The 20,728-nt window shown below is 38.9% G+C and overlaps 3 protein-coding genes and 1 long non-coding RNA gene across 4 annotated transcripts in view; 2 read left to right on the plus strand and 2 right to left on the minus strand.

The window, feature by feature from the left end:
• Nucleotides 1-20,728, minus strand: part of LOC306912539 (uncharacterized protein) — a 119,926-nt gene that overhangs the window by 90,745 nt on the left and 8,453 nt on the right. The gene's annotated exons all lie outside the window — the stretch shown is intronic.
• Nucleotides 5,248-7,076, plus strand: LOC306943500. The gene is made up of 4 exons (XR_013792412.1): nt 5,248-5,384; nt 5,858-5,926; nt 6,037-6,113; nt 6,226-7,076. It is a non-coding gene; the product is annotated as an uncharacterized lncRNA (long non-coding RNA).
• Nucleotides 6,969-13,071, minus strand: LOC306943499 (uncharacterized protein). Its single transcript, XM_079529882.1, has 5 exons — nt 12,919-13,071; nt 10,680-10,788; nt 10,197-10,316; nt 8,784-8,862; nt 6,969-8,390 (listed from the first exon to the last, which is right to left on the minus strand). Exons 1-5 carry the CDS (start codon nt 12,999-13,001, stop codon nt 8,299-8,301), a joined length of 483 nt encoding a protein of 160 aa, XP_079386008.1. The 5' UTR covers nt 13,002-13,071; the 3' UTR covers nt 6,969-8,298.
• LOC306943379 (cystatin-like) lies at nt 17,206-20,072 on the plus strand. The gene is made up of 4 exons (XM_079529664.1): nt 17,206-17,344; nt 18,131-18,229; nt 18,586-18,711; nt 19,834-20,072. The coding sequence occupies exons 1-4, from the start codon at nt 17,243-17,245 to the stop codon at nt 19,945-19,947; spliced, it is 441 nt and encodes a 146-aa protein (XP_079385790.1). The 5' UTR covers nt 17,206-17,242; the 3' UTR covers nt 19,948-20,072.

The following is a 20,728-nucleotide window of genomic DNA, read 5'->3' on the forward strand; positions in this document are numbered from 1 at the left end:
GCATGCCGTTTCCGTTTTTCATCATTTTTGAGGATTTGAAAAAAAGACGAAAATCACCCCGAGACCATGGACTATAGCCCATGGTCTCGGAGTGATTTTCATCTTTTTTTCAAATCCTCGTTTTTCATCCTTTTTGACCATGGGCTATAGCCCATGGTCTCGGACGGCATACTATAGCATGCCGTTTCCGTTTTTTCATCATTTTTGAGGATTTGAAAAAAAGACGAAAATCACCCCGAGACCATGGACTATAGCCCATGGTCTCGGAGTGATTTTCATCTTTTTTTCAAATCCTCGTTTTTCATCCTTTTTGACCATGGGCTATAGGACGACATACTATAGCATGCCGTTTCCGTTTTTCATCATTTTTGAGGATTTGAAAAAAAGACGAAAATCACCCCGAGACCATGGACTATAGCCCATGGTCTCGGAGTGATTTTCATCTTTTTTTCAAATCCTCGTTTTTCATCCTTTTTGACCATGGGCTATAGCCCATGGTCTCGGACGGCATACTATAGCATGCCGTTTCCGTTTTTCATCATTTTTGAGGATTTGAAAAAAAGACGAAAATCACCCAGAGAAAAAAAAAAAGACGAAAATCACCCCGGACGACATACTATAGCATGCCGCTTTCGTTTTTCATCATTTTTGAGGATTTGAAAAAAGACGAAAATCACCCCGAGACCATGGACTATAGCCCATGGTCTCGGAGTGATTTTCATCTTTTTTTCAAATCCTCGTTTTTCATCCTTTTTGACCATGGTCGGACAGCATACTATAGCATGCCGTTTCCGTTTTTCATCATTTTTGAGGATTTGAAAAAAAGACGAAAATCACCCCGAGACCATGGACTATAGCCCATGGTCTCGGAGTGATTTTCATCTTTTTTTCAAATCCTCGTTTTTCATCCTTTTTGACCATGGGCTATAGCACATGGTCTCGGACGGCATACTATAGCATGCCTTTTCCGTTTTTCATCATTTTTGAGGATTTGGAAAAAAGACGAAAATCACCCCGAGACCATGGACTATAGCCCATGGTCTCGGAGTGATTTTCATCTTTTTTTCAAATCCTCGTTTTTCATCCTTTTTGACCATGGGCTATAGCCCATGGTCTCGGACGGCATACTATAGCATGCCGTTTCCGTTTTTCATCATTTTTGAGGATTTGAAAAAAAGCGTGATGAAAAAGCGTGACGAAAAAGCGCGACGAAAAAGCGTGACGGAATGGAGTTTCTAGGTGAAAGTGACTTTTTGACGTGCCATAGAGCTGCCATTGAGCCCCCTTATAAATGTCTCAAATTTGAAAGCACTATATTTCTAAAACTATGAAACATTTCAAAGATTCCTTTTCAGGCAAACATGTCCACCGTAAGATGAACCTAAATAGGTTTGAATGGGGTTTATAGGTGTAAGTATGTAGGACTAGTAGCATGCCAAAGTTTGTGCTATTGCCATTGAGAATGCATTGGGCGTTTAAGTTAAATAACTCAGAAACTACAAAACATTTCAAAGTAAAAAGTTCCAGCATGTGTGCCCACAGTAAGCTGAATTATAAAAAGTGTGAATGGAGTTTCTAGTTGAATGTGACTTTTTGACGTGCCATAGAGCTGCCATTGAGCCCCATTATAAATGTCTCAAATTTGAAAGCACTATATTTCTAAAACTATGAAATATTTCAAAGATTCCTTTTCAGTCAAACATGTCCACCGTAAGATGAACCTAAATAGGTTTGAATGGGGTTTCTAGGTCTAAGTATGTAGGACTAGTAGCATGCCAAAGTTTGTGCTATTGCCATTGAGAATGCATTGGGCGTTTAAGTTAAATAACTCAGAAACTACAAAACATTTCAAAGTAAAAAGTTCCAGCATGTGTGCCCACAGTAAGCTGAATTATAAAAAGTGTGAATGGAGTTTCTAGGTGAATGTGACTTTTTGACGTGCCATAGAGCTGCCATTGAGCCCCATTATAAATGTCTCAAATTTGAAAGCACTATATTTCTAAAACTATGAAACATTTCAAAGATTCCTTTTCAGGCAAACATGTCCACCGTAAGATGAACCTAAATAGGTTTGAATGGGGTTTCTAGGTGTAAGTATGTAGGACTAGTAGCATGCCAAAGTTTGTGCTATTGCCATTGAGAATGCATTGGGCGTTTAAGTTATATAACTCAGAAACTACAAAACATTTCAAAGTAAAAAGTTCCAGCATGTGTCTCCACAGTAAGCTGAATTATAAAAAGTGTGAATCGAGTTTCTAGGTGAAAGTGCTTTTTTGACGTGCCAATATCTGCCATTGAGCCCCATTGTAAAGTTCTCAAATTTGAAACCACTATATTTCTAAATCTATGAAACATTTCAAAGATTCCTTCTCAGGCAAACATGTTCACCGTAAGATGAACCTAAATAGGTTTGAATGGGGGTTCTAGGTGTAAGTATGTAGGACTAGTAGCATGCCAAAGTTTGTGCTATTGCCATTGAGAATGCAATAACTCAGAAACTACAAAACATTACAAAGTAAAATGTTCCAGCATGTGTCTCCACAGTAAGCTGAATTATAAAAAGTGTGAAAAGTGCAAGGTACCAACAAGCACATCGGGAGCAATTTGGGGTTCAGTGTAGACAGGAGGAGCCGGGATTCGAACCGCCGATTCATGATCATTGGACGACCTGCTCTACCTCTTGAGCCACAGTCGCCACAGTAGGTTATAGGCCCACAGTAGGTTATAGGCCCATAGCCCATGGCCTTGGATAGCATACTATAGCATGCCTTTTTTCATCATTTTTGAGGATTAAAAAGAAGACGAAAATCACCCCGAGACCATGGACTATAGCCCATGGTCTCGGAGTGATTTTCATCTTTTTTTCAAATCCTTGTTTTTCATCCTTTTTGACCATGGGCTATAGCCCATGGTCTCGGACGGCATACTATAGCATGCCGTTTCCGTTTTTCATCATTTTTGAGGATTTGAAAAAAAGACGAAAATCACACCGAGACCATGGACTATAGCCCATGGTCTCGGAGTGATTTTCATCTTTTTTTCAAATCCTCGTTTTTCATCCTTTTTGACCATGGGCTATAGCCTATGGTCTTGGACGGCATACTAGTGTGAATGGAGTTTCTACGTGAAGAAAGCGTGACGAAAAAGCATGACGAAAAAGCGTGACGAAAAAGCGTGACGGAATGGAGTTTCTAGGTGAAAGTGACTTTTTGACGTGCCATAGAGCTGCCATTGAGCCCCCTTATAAATGTCTCAAATTTGAAAGCACTATATTTCTAAAACTATGAAACATTTCAAAGATTCCTTTTCAGGCAAACATGTCCACCGTAAGATGAACCTAAATAGGTTTGAATGGGGGTTCTAGGTGTAAGTATGTAGGACTAGTAGCATGCCAAAGTTTGTGCTATTGCCATTGAGAATGCAATAACTCAGAAACTACAAAACATTACAAAGTAAAATGTTCCAGCATGTGTCTCCACACTAAGCTGAATTATAAAAAGTGTGAAAAGTGCAAGGTACCAACAAGCACATCGGGAGCAATTTGGGGTTCAGTGTAGACAGGAGGAGCCGGGATTCGAACCGCCGATTCATGATCATTGGACGACCTGCTCTACCTCTTGAGCCACAGTCGCCACAGTAGGTTATAGGCCCACAGTAGGTTATAGGCCCATAGCCCATGGCCTTGGATAGCATACTATAGCATGCCTTTTTTCATCATTTTTGAGGATTAAAAAGAAGACGAAAATCACCCCGAGACCATGGACTATAGCCCATGGTCTCGGAGTGATTTTCATATTTTTTTCAAATCCTTGTTTTTCATCCTTTTTGACCATGGGCTATAGCCCATGGTCTCGGACGGCATACTATAGCATGCCGTTTCCGTTTTTCATCATTTTTGAGGATTTGAAAAAAAGACGAAATCACACCGAGACCATGGACTATAGCCCATGGTCTCGGAGTGATTTTCATCTTTTTTTCAAATCCTCGTTTTTCATCCTTTTTGACCATGGGCTATAGCCTATGGTCTTGGACGGCATACTAGTGTGAATGGAGTTTCTACGTGAAGAAAGCGTGACGAAAAAGCATGACGAAAAAGCGTGACGAAAAAGCGTGACGGAATGGAGTTTCTAGGTGAAAGTGACTTTTTGACGTGCCATAGAGCTGCCATTGAGCCCCCTTATAAATGTCTCAAATTTGAAAGCACTATATTTCTAAAACTATGAAACATTTCAAAGATTCCTTTTCAGGCAAACATGTCCACCGTAAGATGAACCTAAATAGGTTTGAATGGGGGTTCTAGGTGTAAGTATGTAGGACTAGTAGCATGCCAAAGTTTGTGCTATTGCCATTGAGAATGCATTGGGCGTTTAAGTTAAATAACTCAGAAACTACAAAACATTTCAAAGTAAAAAGTTCCAGCATGTGTCTCCACAGTAAGCTGAATTATAAAAAGTGTGAATGGAGTTTCTAGGTGAAAGTGATTTTTTGACGTGCCAATATCTGCCATTGAGCCCATACATTTCTCAAATTTAAAAGCACTATATTTCTAAAACTATGAAACATTTCAAAGATTCCATTTCAGGCAAACATGGGGTTTCTAGGTGTAAGTATGTAGGACTAGTAGCGTGCCAAAGTTTGTGCTATTGGCAATGACAATGCATTGTGTGTTTAAGTTAAATAACTCAAAAACTACAAAAATGTCAAAGTAAGAAGATGTTCCGCAGCTTGTTCCATTGTATCCACAGTAAGCTGAATTATAAAAAGTGTGAATGGAGTTTCTAGGTGAAAGTGATTTTTTTGTACAAACGTTACAAAGTTCAATACAAAATACATTTGTAAACGTTTCAAAAGAATACTGTCATGTTTTGCTTGCGGTCCTTGGACATTTGGAATTTTGCTGAGTGGCCCCCTCAAGGGCCCTGAGCCATCTTAAGTTGAGTAGCCCTGGCCTACTATATCACAAACCATGTAGGAATTGTAGACGTATTGCCTTATTTATTTATTTATTTATTTATTTGTTTGTTTGTTTGTTTGTTTGTTTGTTTGTTTGTTTGTTTATTTATCGGCCGTTTGTGTAACAACCACAAACAGAACAGGCTCAGGGAAACTTCCCCATATTGCTTTGTATGAGTCTGCTGACTCATATACCGGTATATCTGTTAGTCTGAGCGTCAAAAATGTTGGAAAGTGCAGCCTATTGTTCTCCAGCAGCCAACAGTCAACACCCCTTTATACAAGACAAGACAGTTGAAGACACAACAGTCGCACTAGCCTGTGGGGAAACAACATCAACATGCTGTTCCTGGTCATGTCTATGGTCATAACTGCTGCTTTTCTGGCTCTGTCTGGACAAACTACTGGACAAACAACAAGTTCAACAACAAGTAAGGACATCTTGTCCACTTTATATAATTTATACTATGACGGTGTCGCTTGCCCTGCCAAACATATAGTAACCTAGGTAACTGCCTGTTTTTTGGCAAACAACACCCGAGACGGAGGAGCTAATTAAGCTTTTCATTGGTTAGTTACTCAATGAGCAAATTAATAGAGAGATCTCTAAAGGACTAAAAAGTGGAATAACTTTTTCAACATTGTGCTGCTTGTAGGCTATACCTATGAGTGAGTGACAAATAAAACGAACTTGATTGTTGATGACTTATGGGCAATTAGGCCTATTCTATTTTATCCCACAAAGAAACAGTTGTTATAGCCTATAGTTATTTAAACAATTAATTCAAATGTTTTTAAAAATGTTAAATTCCAGCTTTTATTTTATTTTTGTGTACAATGATTTACAGTGATGCGTGTGAGTGTCTGTAAAATAACAATAGGCTATTATTCTACCCACAAACAGACCCAGTATTGTTGCCTCCAGCGCCAGCCAACGTTCCTTCAATCACAATGATTTCACCTGATTTAAGTGGTAAATTAAGTATAATTATCCTTGAACTTTCACAAAGATTAGAATCTGTATTCAACAATCATATTTAAATGTGAATAATGAACATGACCTGTTATTTGACTTTTTCCCAGCACTGGCAACACTCCAGGCAGTTGTTAAGTCTAGTCATGAACTAAATTCGACCTCAATGATTCCAGTCCTGAACAAGGTAACCCCCCAGTTCCAAATGAATTTATTTGTAAACAACACTAAAATAAAGATTTTTCCATAGTGGATTAAGCTGGTGAATTAATCATGATGCCAATATTGTTGTGTTTCAGATCAGAGAGATTATTGAGGCTCAAACAGGTGCTAACTTCACTTTACGTCTGAAGAAAATCACTAGAGTCACTAGCCAGACTCCAGAAACCCCCCCAGAGACACTCCACTGAGTAGACTGATTCTCTGCTGCTCTGGTAATCAGACTAGAACAGTTTATTTAGTCAAGGACCCCCAAATTTGATATATATTTGGCCACAGACCTCCATATCTGAAAATGCTTGTGCCAACGACCCCCAGAAGAGAAGATCTGTGTGCAAAATGATTTAATGTATTTTCTTTCCCCCCCCCCCAAAATAGCAGATGTATAAGCTCGATGGGAGGTTGTATCTGCTATTTTTTTAATAGCCAACGTATAACATATGGATAAAGGGGTTAAAATGTATTAACACATTTAGCTGGGAACACCCTGGAATCCCCTCATGGACCCCTGGGGGTCCCTGCTCCCCAGACCCCACTTTGAGAACCACTGGGCTAGAACATCACAAGAGGAAGAGTTAGAGCTGGAAAACTTTTACCTTCTAATATCAGGTGGTGAAGATATAGATGTTTGGATGCTATTTAAAGTAGTTGTGTTTTGTCTTTTATCAGTTCAACCATGTCTATAAATCCAATGTAGGCCTGAGAATAAGAATTAGTAGGGAAGTAGGCTACATTAACCTATGTGTTGTAAATTGTTTGCAAAGTCTGTTCATTTTACATTGGATTCTGTGTTTACTTGTAAATTGCTTTTTTTGGGGGGGGGGGGGGGGTTTGTAATGTGAGTTTTTAATCATGGACTCTTGGGAGATTAGACCCTGGTGGTCTAAATTAGCATAGGCTACCTCCAAATAAACAAACAAATTTTAAGGCATTCGGCCATGCATTCATTGTGTTTCATTCTGCTTCATTTTAAAATGAAGCTGGGTTTGACACAAACGTTACCAAATATATCACATTAGCATCACCGTAGAAGAAAATTAAATGAAAACCAGTCTGGCTGTAAAAGTGTAAATAACTCATGCATTATCATTGTCATCACCCACCACATTTTCTTTATAATTTAGCACCCTCTCCTGGACAACTGTAGAAAGACCAGCTTGAAATATATAGATACCATGAAGTGAGTAAGCAATCACATCTTTAAAATGTTAGTGAAGCCTGCATTCATAGTTCAGGCAGACAACGTGTGGTACATTCTTCTCACAAATTAATAACTGCAACATATTCAACAACAATAGCATTCAAATTATATAACAGATGTCAAAAGTCAGACTTTAAGTTATTATTGTAAGTGATGCAGATAGACTTTAAAATGTCTTTTTACTATAAAGAATGCTTGGGATAAGCGAACATAGAGAACATGTATGTAGACCACGAAAAAGACTTTGCACTGGAAAAAGTTAAGAGCGAGTTAAGCTTATCAGTGCTTGTGACGTTTAATGAAACAGCCCACACAACAAAAGTTATCATACTTTAATGCAGTTGTTAAAACTTGTAAAAGGGAATGAATAAAGCATATACAGCATCATTAATTAACCTGTGGGTCCCCGCCTACAGGTTGGGAATCTCTGGTGTATTGTTCTAGCCTCCAGTGTTGATGTCGTCGACTAAAACTATGACGAAAAATGTTCGTCGGTTAAATGTTTTCACTGACTAAAACAATAAAAACGAAATAAAAACTAAGGCACGAGCCGCACAAAGCTATGATGACTAAATATATTAATGTGTAGAACTAAAACACAAGTCATTTTAGATTTGATTGCACTCGGGTGTTGCACTCTGAAAATAGCAGATCTACAAGCTCACAACGCATTGCACTGCGACGTGTTGTGAGTTTATAGATCGGCTATTTTCAGAGCGCAACCAAGTGTAAAATCAGGCATTACGACGCCATCAAGGCCCGCCAAAATCAACTGTATATTTATTAGACTAAAATTACATGATATTTAGTAGCCTAAACTCAAACTAAAACATTTTAGATGACTAAAATATGACTAAAACTAAATGGAATTTTATTCAAAAGACTGACTAAAACTACAAAATTGCTGTTAAAATCAACAGTGCTAGCCTCACTCCAGACAGAGGTTGTTCTCTCAGCCGATGGTGCAGTTAGGAGCGTGGGATTCCACACAGATGTATTCGTTGGTGAAATGTTTGTATCCGTCTACCTTTGACAGTCCACTTCCTGTATGAAAAACACAATTCACAGACTTCATTCAAATTGTGAACAGATCCCCCAAATTCTATTTTTGTACCTTTTCTTTTGCATCTTTAACCCTAACTCTAAACGCAACCCCTGCCCTAAATCTAACCTCCAAATGCCTAATCCTAACCCTGATAGTATGATCCGAACAGGTCTGAAAAATATCCTTGGCCAAAAATAGTCATGAAAATGACAATTGCCATCAAGGTCCAGAACAAAGTGCCTATATTAAGTAACATTTGACTGGTTTTATGATCTTTCACTGGACATTTGGTTCGCACGCACGCACGCACGCACGCACGCACGCACGCACGCACGCACGCACGCACGCACGCACGCACGCACACCTCATTATGTCAAAATGGAGTTACTCACCATCGATCAAGTTCTGGAGGCTACAGTAGTTGATGTCACTGTCCACCGGGTCAACAAAGAAGTCTGATATTGAATCCCCCTGGACAAAGAAATAAAACGAAACCATCAATGAATACATTAGACTCATTTTCCCATTTCCTTGTTTATTCTTTTATTCCTTTAAATGTATTTTTTGTTGTCGTGTTTTTACAACTTTTTATTTTTACAGTGGAAATATATCACCTTCAGAATCCTAATCAGCTTTATTGTCACAGGTTTACAGGTGTAAAAACAGCGGGTAAATCTTGTTTTTGTGCGTGCTCCATCATTTTCTTTACTACCTGTATGTATGGGTCATCCTCCTCCGTGGTAACAGATTTGTGTGGTTCCCTGATTGGGAATCAGGTTCGACTGTTTTAGCTTTACAGTGTATTTAGCTTTCTGTACAACACTTTGTAAACCCTGAGTTGTGAAATGTGCTATATAAATAAAGTGGATTGGATTGTCTGTCTGCTATAGAGGGTATATGCGCGTGACATCATCATCATACCTGGAAGTTATGTGGGACTGCCTACTGAGTTGCAAAAAAAACTACTTTCTGGCCTTGATAGCCCATACATCCAAACAGAAAAGTCCTATTTGATTGCATTAAATGACTTTAAACAACACTAAATTCACTTTGTCGCTCACTTTGCCACTCGATCTGCCACTCACTTTATGCATGCGCATACCCTCTACACCAGTGGTATAGAGGGTCCCAACCCACAGGTTGAGAACCACTGCTCTATACTAGCCGGGGAGCCACAGGCCCAAAAGCTCAACGGTTAAGGGATTAACCTGTGATGTCATGCCGTACTTTTTATTTGTGTTTTCTCTATTCACTTGGTCATTAAGGTTGACAGAATGAGAGGCCTGCTCTGCCGGAAACATTGAAAACAAAGTTGTGGCCATTTTTGTATACCACACCATAGACAACCAATATAAGGGGAAATTTCCCAAATTTCATCATGCTTTAAGTAGCATGTGACAATTGTGACATGTCAAACTAGGGGGTTTTCATGATTCTGAATCCATTCCATTAGTTTTGCACGAAAAACACTCCTTGGCCTAAAACGGCCATAGCCGTCATCACAAAAGTGATGAGGTCAGCACAAAAGTGATGAGGTCAGCACATTTGGGCCCCGGTTATACTGACTGAGCGACCGAGATTGTATTTTCTACATTAAATAGTTGCTGTAAGTGAAGACAGTGTACAAGATTATTTTTTTGTCTTCTCGTGCGTTGGCTGTCTACTCCTATTAATCTGTCCTGGTTGTGCAAACATTTTTTTTTTGCTAAGTTGATACAATTAGTAAGTTGGAAAACGTGTCACTTTAGGTAGCCTAAATGTACAGAAAGGTGGCCATTTGCCAGTTAGACAAATGATGTACTTACGGTGACTCTACACATGGTGGCCTCCTCTGCTGGATTGAAGATGATCAGAAATGTGTTGCTGAACTTGGTTCTTGGAGAGGTGTGCTTTGCTTTGATCACGTATGGAGTGGTGGACACCAACTGGGACAGAATTGAACGCTTTGATTAGATATAGATGATTAACCCATTCTGGCAATGTCAAAACAGATGGACATTTTGGCAAAAATGTCATATTATAATAATATATTTGGTCCTCGCTAATGCTCATTAAAATATGGCACCATTTACTACTTAAACTCTCTCTCTCTCTCTCTCTCTCTCTCTCTCTCTCTCTCTCTCTCTCTCTCTCTCTCTCTCTCCCCCCCCAAGACCGGGGTCTTACAGGGGTCTAAATAGGCTTGCTTCATCCCCTCCCTTATTTCCCTCTACAACAAATGTTGTAAGTGTGGAATCTTGGGTGTGAAAATACACCACATAAGAAAAGGGGGGTAAAAAAGGTTGTACCTCATACAGACAGCTTTGACTTCCAGTTATGCAGCTGCCGACGTTCCTCCAATTCTTGATCTGAGTCACCAGAGTGACATACACGTCACGACACGGGATGCCAAAGATCCTAATGTATACACCACATGACAGTATAATCATAATCATAATCATCATCATCATCATACTATATCATCATACTATATCATATCATCATACTATAATCATACTATAATTCTGAAATGCGAAAACGCGCAGTACCCCCTGCGGCCACAAGGGGGGGGGGGCAATATCTCACAACGGGTAAGGGCTAGTGAATAATAATTCTAAACTAGAAAAAGTGCCCCTCGGGGCACAGGTCTCCACCAGGGCAGAGCAGGTTGTGGCCTCCTGGTGGCGCTATAATAGGCCAATGTGAAAAGGGTGCCATTTCTTCGCCTTTGATGGCAATTGGATGATTTGAGGCATTTTGTTCCAAAAATGTGTTTTGCAAAAATCAACCTGTTGGTGGTGCTATAACAGGCCAATGTGAAAAGGGTGGGATATATTCCTCAGCCTAGTAAGAAAATGTTTGAAAGATGTCACATAAATTGCATGCTGCGTTCATGATTTGAGGCTTTTGTTAAAAACGGGGCAATCTTGCAAACTGTGAAAGCCAATTATAGCCAATTAGGATGGAATATGAAATATCGGACAGATCCGACTTGAGCACATGGCCATAGAGATACTGTGTAACGATTTGTGGAGGAGTAATATCAAAAAACGTGTTTTACAAAAGTCGGCCTCCTGGTGGCGCTATAAAAGGCAGATCAAAGGTTTGTCCTTGGCCTCTAGGGAGTGTGCATGCAACGTTTCACGCAAATCGATGTAGTTTTAGGTAAAAAATGTGAAAAGCTGCCTCATGGTGGCGCTATAACAGGCCGTTCTGGAAAATGTGGGGCAGAGGTTCATCGTTGGCATCCAGGGAGTGTGTGTGCAAAGTTTGGCATCGACTGGGTTAACGGTGCCGGAGATTAGCTGGTAACAGACGGACGGAAGGACACACACACACATGGACGGACACACACACACACACACGGACAGAGTGCAAAACATACTCTCTCCCCATGCCTTTGGCCTGGTGGAGACAATAAGTCCTACATATCGTTGCTGTCGGGCAGAAACCTCTTATCCCTATAATCTAACTTTTTGTGTCTTTTCGTAAATTAACGCCCTACTTGATCATACTACGTGTTTTGAGCTTGGAGATCTGATACTTTTGCTACTATTGTAATTACTTATAGAGATGGTGAATATTTAAGAAGGGGGTAGGAGTAAATAAGTCTTTACTTCTTCCTACTCCTTTTTGAACTTCAGGTGGAAGATCAATGATCACATTGTTGTCATAATTTTCTTATTTCATTCAAAAAAGAAATATACATGCATTGTGGTTTTTTATTATTATTTTATTTTACTGTTTTACCTGAAGGTTCAAAATAAAGATAATCAAATCAAATCAAAATCAAAACTTTGGTATTTGAATCCTGAAAAGCAACCACCCAACAGAGATGATTTTCTTCTTTTTCTTTTCTCGAAATAATTAAAAAACTATTTTGTCTATACATCACGTGGCACAAGTTACTGTCCACCACTGAGCGTGTCCAACACGACACGTATGAGAAAAGGTTAGAGTCACAAGCACCTTGTCTAACATGCATGTGACCCCATTCACACAGTGATAACACAGGATATCAAGTCATCTAAATGTGAAAAGCACAGGCCAGCATCTGTGCTCAAACTGCTCATTAAAGCTTTTAGAGTTAAATACTTCAGTATTAATTCAGTGAACAAAAAAAATAATGGAGTCAGCTGAAACAGTCATGTTAAAACCCCCAACTGATTTTAACGAATAAAACATTACAATTTTGAATATTAATACCGTACATATAACTAGTAGATTTGAAGTGTTTGGACTCTTCTATTGAGACATTTAGGGTTGGTGTCGGGTAGGACGTAGGCCTACTGGGTGACAAGTAGTACTGCCTGAAGCTCATAAAAGTACTGTATATGTCCCTTGACCAAGCAAGTATTCCGCCTCCTTGTTAGGATATGAAACTTACAGATTCCAGCTTTAAAATCTAAATACTCTCAGTATATGAGACTTATGTCCAGGTGTGGGACTGAACACCTAAAAAGAATAATAATAATACTGTATAGACACACACACACTCACTCACTCACTCACTCACTCACTCACAACAGTTGAAAATGTCTTACGTACCAGATCATTTTGCACTCTGAAGTGATGGCCACGGTTGCTCCCAGAACCAGGAACGTTGCTACCAGCAAGGACTTGGTGTACATGGTAGAGGCTGTGTGGTAGCGGTGTGGTAGCTGGAACGTTGTTTAGTCTGCGGTCTCCTTCCAATGTCTGTTAGCTTCTTGGCGCGCCAAGGCCCGTTATACATGCAGGGGCAGGGGGATACAGGTCATGTGAGCAGGTGCATCATTGATTTACATGCTCCAGAAAATGTGAGAGATCAGATCTTCGTGAAAAGGAAGAATGCAACACGTTCAAATACTTGAACCCCCTTTCAGTGAAAGTAGAAAATCCACAAGCTCGAACTTATTATACTGTTAGATCTGTAGATTTTCAGAAAATATATTTAGTTGGAGGCCTAGAATATAGCGCTGGGGGACTCCAGTCAACTACGTATGTTGTATGGGGCTAGCTTTAGATAGTTTTGATTGGTCAAGTGTCAGAGTTGGGGAATACCTTCACCTTTTCTCCACTGTGGGATTGATTATATATCCCTATGACAATTTTCTGCTATTATTATTTGGGGACCCACTGGCAATATCCTCACTGCCCATCAGTGATATATGTGTATATATCAGTATATACATTACATTACATTACATTACAGTCATTTAGCAGACGCTTTTATCCAAAGCGACTTACAATAAGTGTATTCAACATAGGTAGGGAACAAAAACTACTAATCACCAGAAGTCATATATATATATATATATATATATATATATATATATATATATATGATATATAACAAACGGTGTATAAGCAAGGTTGTGCTATTTTGTACACTGCAGCCAGTGTTTCAGCATACAGCATGACTAAGAATTGCAAAGCCTTCTATTTGGACAACAAGTGACCACACTGCAATTAAAACAGGTTTCTTTGCCATGCACTTTAGTCTGGTGTTGCCAGACGATCATAAATCCACTGACTTGTGAGTCTAATGGAGTTGTGCAACATTGTTGTTGTACTAACATTTGTTTACTGAGTGTACAACACTTTGGTTTTAAATGTCAAGTCAAGTCAAGTCACCTTTATTTATATCGCACATTTTAAAAACAACAGAAGTTGACCCAAAGTGCTTTCCATATAAAAAATTACATCATAAAATACAAAATTAAAATAAACGTAATTGAAGCAATACTTCATATAAGAAAAAAAAACAATATAACAACATCTTAAGGAACATGAAACAACAAATGGCCTACTAACTACTAATAACAATTACAAAGAGGTTTAAAACGATCACAGAACTAGGAGCTGAAGGCAATGGAGAAAAGGTGAGTTTTTAGGGATGATTTGAAGCTTTCGATGGTTGGGCTGGATTTGATATGCAATGGGAGGCTATTCCAGAGTTTGGGGGCAATTACCGAAAAGGCCCGGTCGCCTTTGGTTTTTTGGCTCGCTGAGGGGACAGCAAGGGGCATTTGGGAGGTTGACCTAAGTACCCTGGAGGCTAGAGGTGCAGAAGAGACCAGGTCACAAATATATTCTGGTGCAAGGCCATTTTGGGCTTTAAAAACGAACAGTAAAATTTTAAAATTGATTCTGTATTTCACTGGTAAAATGTGCTTCTAAATAAAGTATACAGTTGGAGGCCATCGATATTGTCCTTTTCTTTTTACTGAGGTTTGCGTGATCTGCGCAAAAGGACAGTTAACCCATTTTGGGCGGTAACCCCTTTTGGTGTTTTAAACATTATGTTATAATTTAGCTATTGAAAAATAGCAGATCTACAAGCTCATAGCGCGCCACCGAGTGGCGCGCTACGAGCTTGTAGGTCTGCTATTTTTTAAAAATCATGAAAATATTTATTTCAGAAAACTGGAGGATTTAGAAGGATTTTTTAAAATTTTGAGGTCAGGCCTAAATGGGTCAAATGATAAGGGACAATATCAGTGGCACCCAACTGTACCTGAGCTCTCACATTGTTCTGCTCTCACAATGCTCTGTCACATTGTTCTGAGCCGTCACATTCTCTGTCGCATGATTGTCCATGATTAAGTCAAGCTTCAACTACTGTATGTTTACTGTTTAACAGTATAACCAATATAAATACATTGATATCTAAAGGACCATGCCAATGTTATTGTTGCATGTTTAGCCCACTGAATAGTTTGTATGCGCAGTATACTGACATGAATGGAGACCAATGGCTGCTTGAAATATCAAGAAAACTGGATATTGTCAGCAGTACATTTACAGTATTATGACTTCTAGACAGTGATCTACATAGGTAAAAAAAAACATGCATTATGTTCCTTTCCACATCTTCTGACAATGACGACATATTGCACATGGCCAACATTCTATATCAAGGGTTCCCAAACTGTCACCCTTTTTGAGACTCAAAAGAAAGATTTGGTGTCTATTAAAGGACCACTTCACCACTTTTCAACCTATCTTCATATAATAGGTCCTCACTAATAATCATGATAAAATGGCACACTCTTTTTCTACTCAGTCTGTGTCTCATAAGAGGGCTGTGGGCAGTTCAGCAACCCGTCCACCAGTGACATCATCGTCAGGCAGATTTTTTTACAAAAATGTTTAGATTTTTATTATCGTGAGAACAATACGACTTCCATTTTCGCATTGCAACTTTTCAGGGCTAGAAAGCCTGCAGTTTCTATTAGCTTGGATTCCCCATCGATGATGTCACTGGTGGACGGGTTTCTGAACTGCCCACAGCCCTCCTATGAGACACAGACCGAGTAGAAAAAAAACATTTTATCATGATTATTAGTGAGGACCTATTATATGAAGATAGGTTGAAAAATGGTGAAGTGGTCCTTTAAGCCCTACTGGCTATATATTTAAGAGTGAAAAATAAAAGTAATGTTTGTTTGTGAAGGCAGTACAAGCAACAGGCATTTTAATGTCCGGTGTTCTAAAATGTACAGGCATGTGGAAATAGGTGTCTGGAAGCCTAATGGTCCTGACCTTCAGGCTGTGGAACCGTGTGCCAGATGGTAGAGGTTAAATATATACCTACAATCTGTTCTTGTGTTTTGCTTTTTTCCAGTCAAACCGGTTCCCCCAATAGGAAACTACATACCTGAGGTGCGTGTACTGTAGGAGCAATTAAGGCAAACTGGAAGCAGTCGTTGTCCAAAGGGTCAGCTGTCAGGTTCTGTCAGTACGTTCACAAAGGTTCTACGGAAAATAAATAATTATGATTGCTTACGTTTGCGTCACTTCAATCAAAACCCACAAAGAAAATCTTGTGATGCTCAATTATGCCACACATCTGTGGAATGTACTACGTCAAGAAATTAGTACAGTCCAGGAATGGGCTTGACAGCCTTTAATTAGTATCTCAAGTGATTCCATTGTATTGTAACAAATATATTTGTTCTCATTTTAATGTATTGCTCGTCCACTGACTGAGCAGCACTTTGCTGCTGTTGTTGCTTTTTTATTGTAATTTAATTCCTTCTTTTGCTGTACTTTACACATGACTTTGAGCTGCATTGTTACAGTAGGTAAGGTGCTATATAAAGTGCATTATCATTATCATGACACTTCCAATTATAATGCTATTATAAAATAATCAAAATCAAACTGAATTCACCCAAATGTACATAATCTGAAGTTTGCACCTTAAATTAATTGATTTGTGTTTGAGGTTCTTCTCCTGTTCCTCACCAACCTTCTCCATCATGGTTATGATGACTTCTCTTTTTTGTGTATCAGACAGGCCAATTGCCAATATCATCATTCATCAACCCACTGGCCACAGCTGACCCTATTCAAACTTTTGTTGAGGATGCTTCCAGGTTCTGGGGGTCCTCGGTCCTCAGTTAAATCATTGATAGACAGGAACCAAATGGGTCTGTAACTCAAATAGTATATTCACTGTCAGACTTAAATGAACACTGAGGATAACAGTATAGATTGGTTCCAGAGATTTAAAAAGAATCATGTCAAATTATGACAGAAACACTGTCCTATAGTGCATATAAATCAGGGAAGGGAAGGAACTTTCACCAGCAGCAAACATCAGTCGGTACACAGGTTTTATTTTTGGAAAGGAACACGCCCTGATGGGTTAACAAAAGTCACGCATCTGGTTTGCAGAGACTCTACATTTGCCTCCTGGGTCCCACCCCTATGACGGGTGCACCGACAGGCTTCCTGGGTCCCACGCCTATGACAGACAGGCTTCCTGGGTCCCACGCCTATGACAGGCAGGCAGTGGTGTCAATGGTTTTAGGGTTGGGTTATTTATAATATCTGCTAGGTGTCAGACTGGGATGTTTTTGCTATTGCTGGTGATTTGACAAACATGATTTGGAAGATTGTTGTGCTGGCGGTGGGTTTTTCCATAGGAATCTCAGCTTGGGAAAGTACTTGGATTGACACAAATATCAAGGAAAAAGGGGCCCAGGTACGTACTTTTACTGTACTTAAGTACAATGTTTAGGATTTTGTTTATATTTCTACTGCTCGTTTGAGAGTGTCTGTTTTTAAGAACCACCTAAAAACGTGTTGCATTATTCAACAAGCATTTGGGGAATATCATTGAGTTCCTCCAGGTGTGAAACGTGTCTGTTTTCCTGAGATGTATTGTAGTTTGATTCTTTGCTGTTTCTTATCATTTGAATGTTCCTTGCTGTTTTTATTTCTGTTATGTAAAGCAGTTCTTTCTGTGAAAAGTGCTATTCAAATAAATGTATCCTTTACTAAATTTTAGAGGCAAATATTGTTTGTTATTTTGTACTTCTCTACAAACTTACAATGTGTGCAATGCGTGGTGCGCTTTTTAATTTAGCTATATAGCTTTTACTTTGTTATTGTTTGATGCCAATACTTTTGTACTTTTACTCAAGTAAAATATTATGAATTCAGGCCCTTTACTTATTTACAGTATTTTTATATTGTGTTATTGCTACTTTTACATAACGTCTTTGTCGGGTGGAAACCTCACATGTCCAAAACTGTTCTAGATTTAAATTCAAAAATACAAAACGTATCAGCAAAGCAAAGCTCGTCACATGGCACCGCGTTCCAAGCTTGTGGATCTGACACTTTTGTGTGACACTGTAGTATGATCAAGTAGGGCGTTAATTCATGAAAAAAGAACACAAAATGTTTTAATATGGCCGAGATAAGAGGTTTCTGCCCGACAGCAACAATAAGTAAAGATCTGAGTACTTCTTCTTCCACTGCCCAGGAGGCCTTGCGGTTTGCCGTGGACAAGTACAACCATAGATTCAACCACACCTTCCTCCGCCAAGTCTACAGAGTGCTCGGGGCTGAGGTTCAAACAAAGGTTTGGATCTTTTGGAATTATGCATTTATTCATATTCTCCTGTATTCTGACTTAACAGCAAGTTTAATATTTAAAACATGATATTCTGTTAAAATAATAAGAAATATATTTTCAACTGGGCTAAGTTTCTTGTGAAGTTGTGATAATGGGTGTATAATAAATTCTGGAAACATTTTTTAGACCATATATATATATATATATATATATTATTTAATCTTTATCTTGAATTGTTTGTTAATATTTATCTTGCACTATTGGAAGTCCAAACATTGCCAGCAATGATTGCTAGTATTTGCTGCTGGCTCATCCATCAACAGTTTGAAGCCATAGCTATAGCTTACCCTTCTCCCTTTCAGGACGTGTTTGGCTGGAACTACATATTTGCTGTGGAAATGGGAAAGAACACGTGTATCGATGGCACTACAGCGCTCCGCCTTAACAGCACAGACTGTGTGGTACCTGATGACCTGCAACTGGTTCAGGTAATAGCCCAATCTATCGTCTGTCGGGTGGAAACCTCATTGTCAGGATCCAAATTAAAAAATATCAAAAGTAGCAGACCGACAAGCTGAAACAAGCTTGTAGATCTGTTACTTTTGAAGCTTTTGTGTGATGCCGTATGATTAAGTATAGGGCATTAGTTTACAAAAATAAATAAATCATAATAATATGGAGATTTTTGCCCGACAGCAACGGACATAGATTATGTTTGTCTGATGTTGGCAATAACTTTTATACCACTGGAAAGCCTGCTTATTCCCCTTTGTAAGGATCATGCATTTGGGGCGATTGAGCAGAAGAGCTGAATAAGCAGAATTGGCAGAAACTTTTTCATGCACTCAACCCACAACTTTGGCATAAATTGTATTGCTGAGAAGCATTATTAAAAATATCTTATAAACTTTTACTTGCTATTGAATACCCCACATCTGTGTGTGTTTTAAAATATTTAACTAATGAAAAGTATTACAAAGTGCTTCTGACTAAACCTCCATTCAATCCTCAAACCAGTCAAAAGTTTTTTTTTTCCAGACAGAACAAAATCCACATAATGGTTAAAAACATCCTAACTCAACTTGCGCTGTATTCGAGCAAAGTAATAATAATAATAAAAGGATACATTCAAGTATCTGACAATCTATAAAGTCACTATACCAACTTTGATGAGGCAGTATTTCCCCACTGAAAAGATAATACTTTGGTTTCTGCCCAACAGCAGAGATATAAATCTATCTATGGTAAATAGAGTAATTAGTGAAACATTGAGATATAAAGTTACATTCAATATAAAGTGAGGCTCATACAGTTAAATCATCCAAACACGTGGCACATCTTCAAGATAATGCATAATACATTATTTAAATTATTATGTTGAGGCCATTATTTAAATTATTATGTGCGGCATGTTGGTATTATTTTGTATGTCAATATTACATTTACATCACAAAGCAGCTTGTTTTACATTTAGCCAAATTTGGCCTGTGAGCTTGTTTTGTCCCTCTCCATACAGTACTTCTTGGATATAGATTTATTATTAAAATGCGACATTATTTGAATACATAAATGCCCATTGTGAGTTTGTATTTATTGTTTTGTACCCCCAGATTTACAAGTGCCGATTTGGAGTGTGGAGCCAACCAACGGCAAATCTTACTGAGCTGCCAAGTCATTGGCTGACAAGCCTATCCTGCGATAATGGCGAGCAAGTGAACCTATAAGGTTCTCAAACATTTTCACGTGAAGGACGGCCAAATTATGGATTTGGCTGCGGAACCCCATCAGAAAATATGTTGAGCCTGCATGGGATCCCTATACCCCCATTTGTGTTGTTAAAATGTTTCAGAAATATTTAAAATATTTCAACAAAAAAGTAAACAAATAGCAGATCTGCAAGCTCACAACACATTGTATCGCAGTGTGTTATGAGCTTGCACTGGCCATCTTCAAATAACCAATGTATATAGACGAATCCAGAAACGGGTCTCATGGTCGCAGCTTACGTATTTCCTGTAGGCGGAGCTGCGGGGTAAACCTGCACGTCTTCTACTACATTGAATGGTAGAGTGACTGATGTTAGTCTGCTCAAACATTACTCCTTTAACTGCTTTTTACGAACACTAACATTACAAAGATGCCCAGAACATCGGGATGAACCTGTGTAGTTTATGGCTGCTCCAACAGTAGTGGCAACATTCCAAAAAAACAACAAACGGAATGTCAAAATATCCACCGCGGTGGCTGAGACCAGAGCCATAGAGTAATGGTTGAGAGTCAGACAAAGCAGTGAAAGGTCCTGAAAGATACATAACTTTAAAACTTTAATAACATAACACATACTTTAAATGCTTAGTATGAGGTATAAAATACAGCAGCCTTGTGTTCATAAAACAGAAAGATGGGGTATTGGGTAAGACTGACATTATGTATCTTTCAGGACCTTTCACTGCTTCGTCTCAACCATTACTCAATGGCTCTGGTCTCAGCCACCGATATTTTGAC

This window comes from Electrona antarctica, assembly GCF_951216825.1.
Source record: "Electrona antarctica genome assembly, chromosome: 19".
NCBI classification, from domain to species: Eukaryota; Metazoa; Chordata; class Actinopteri; order Myctophiformes; family Myctophidae; genus Electrona; species Electrona antarctica.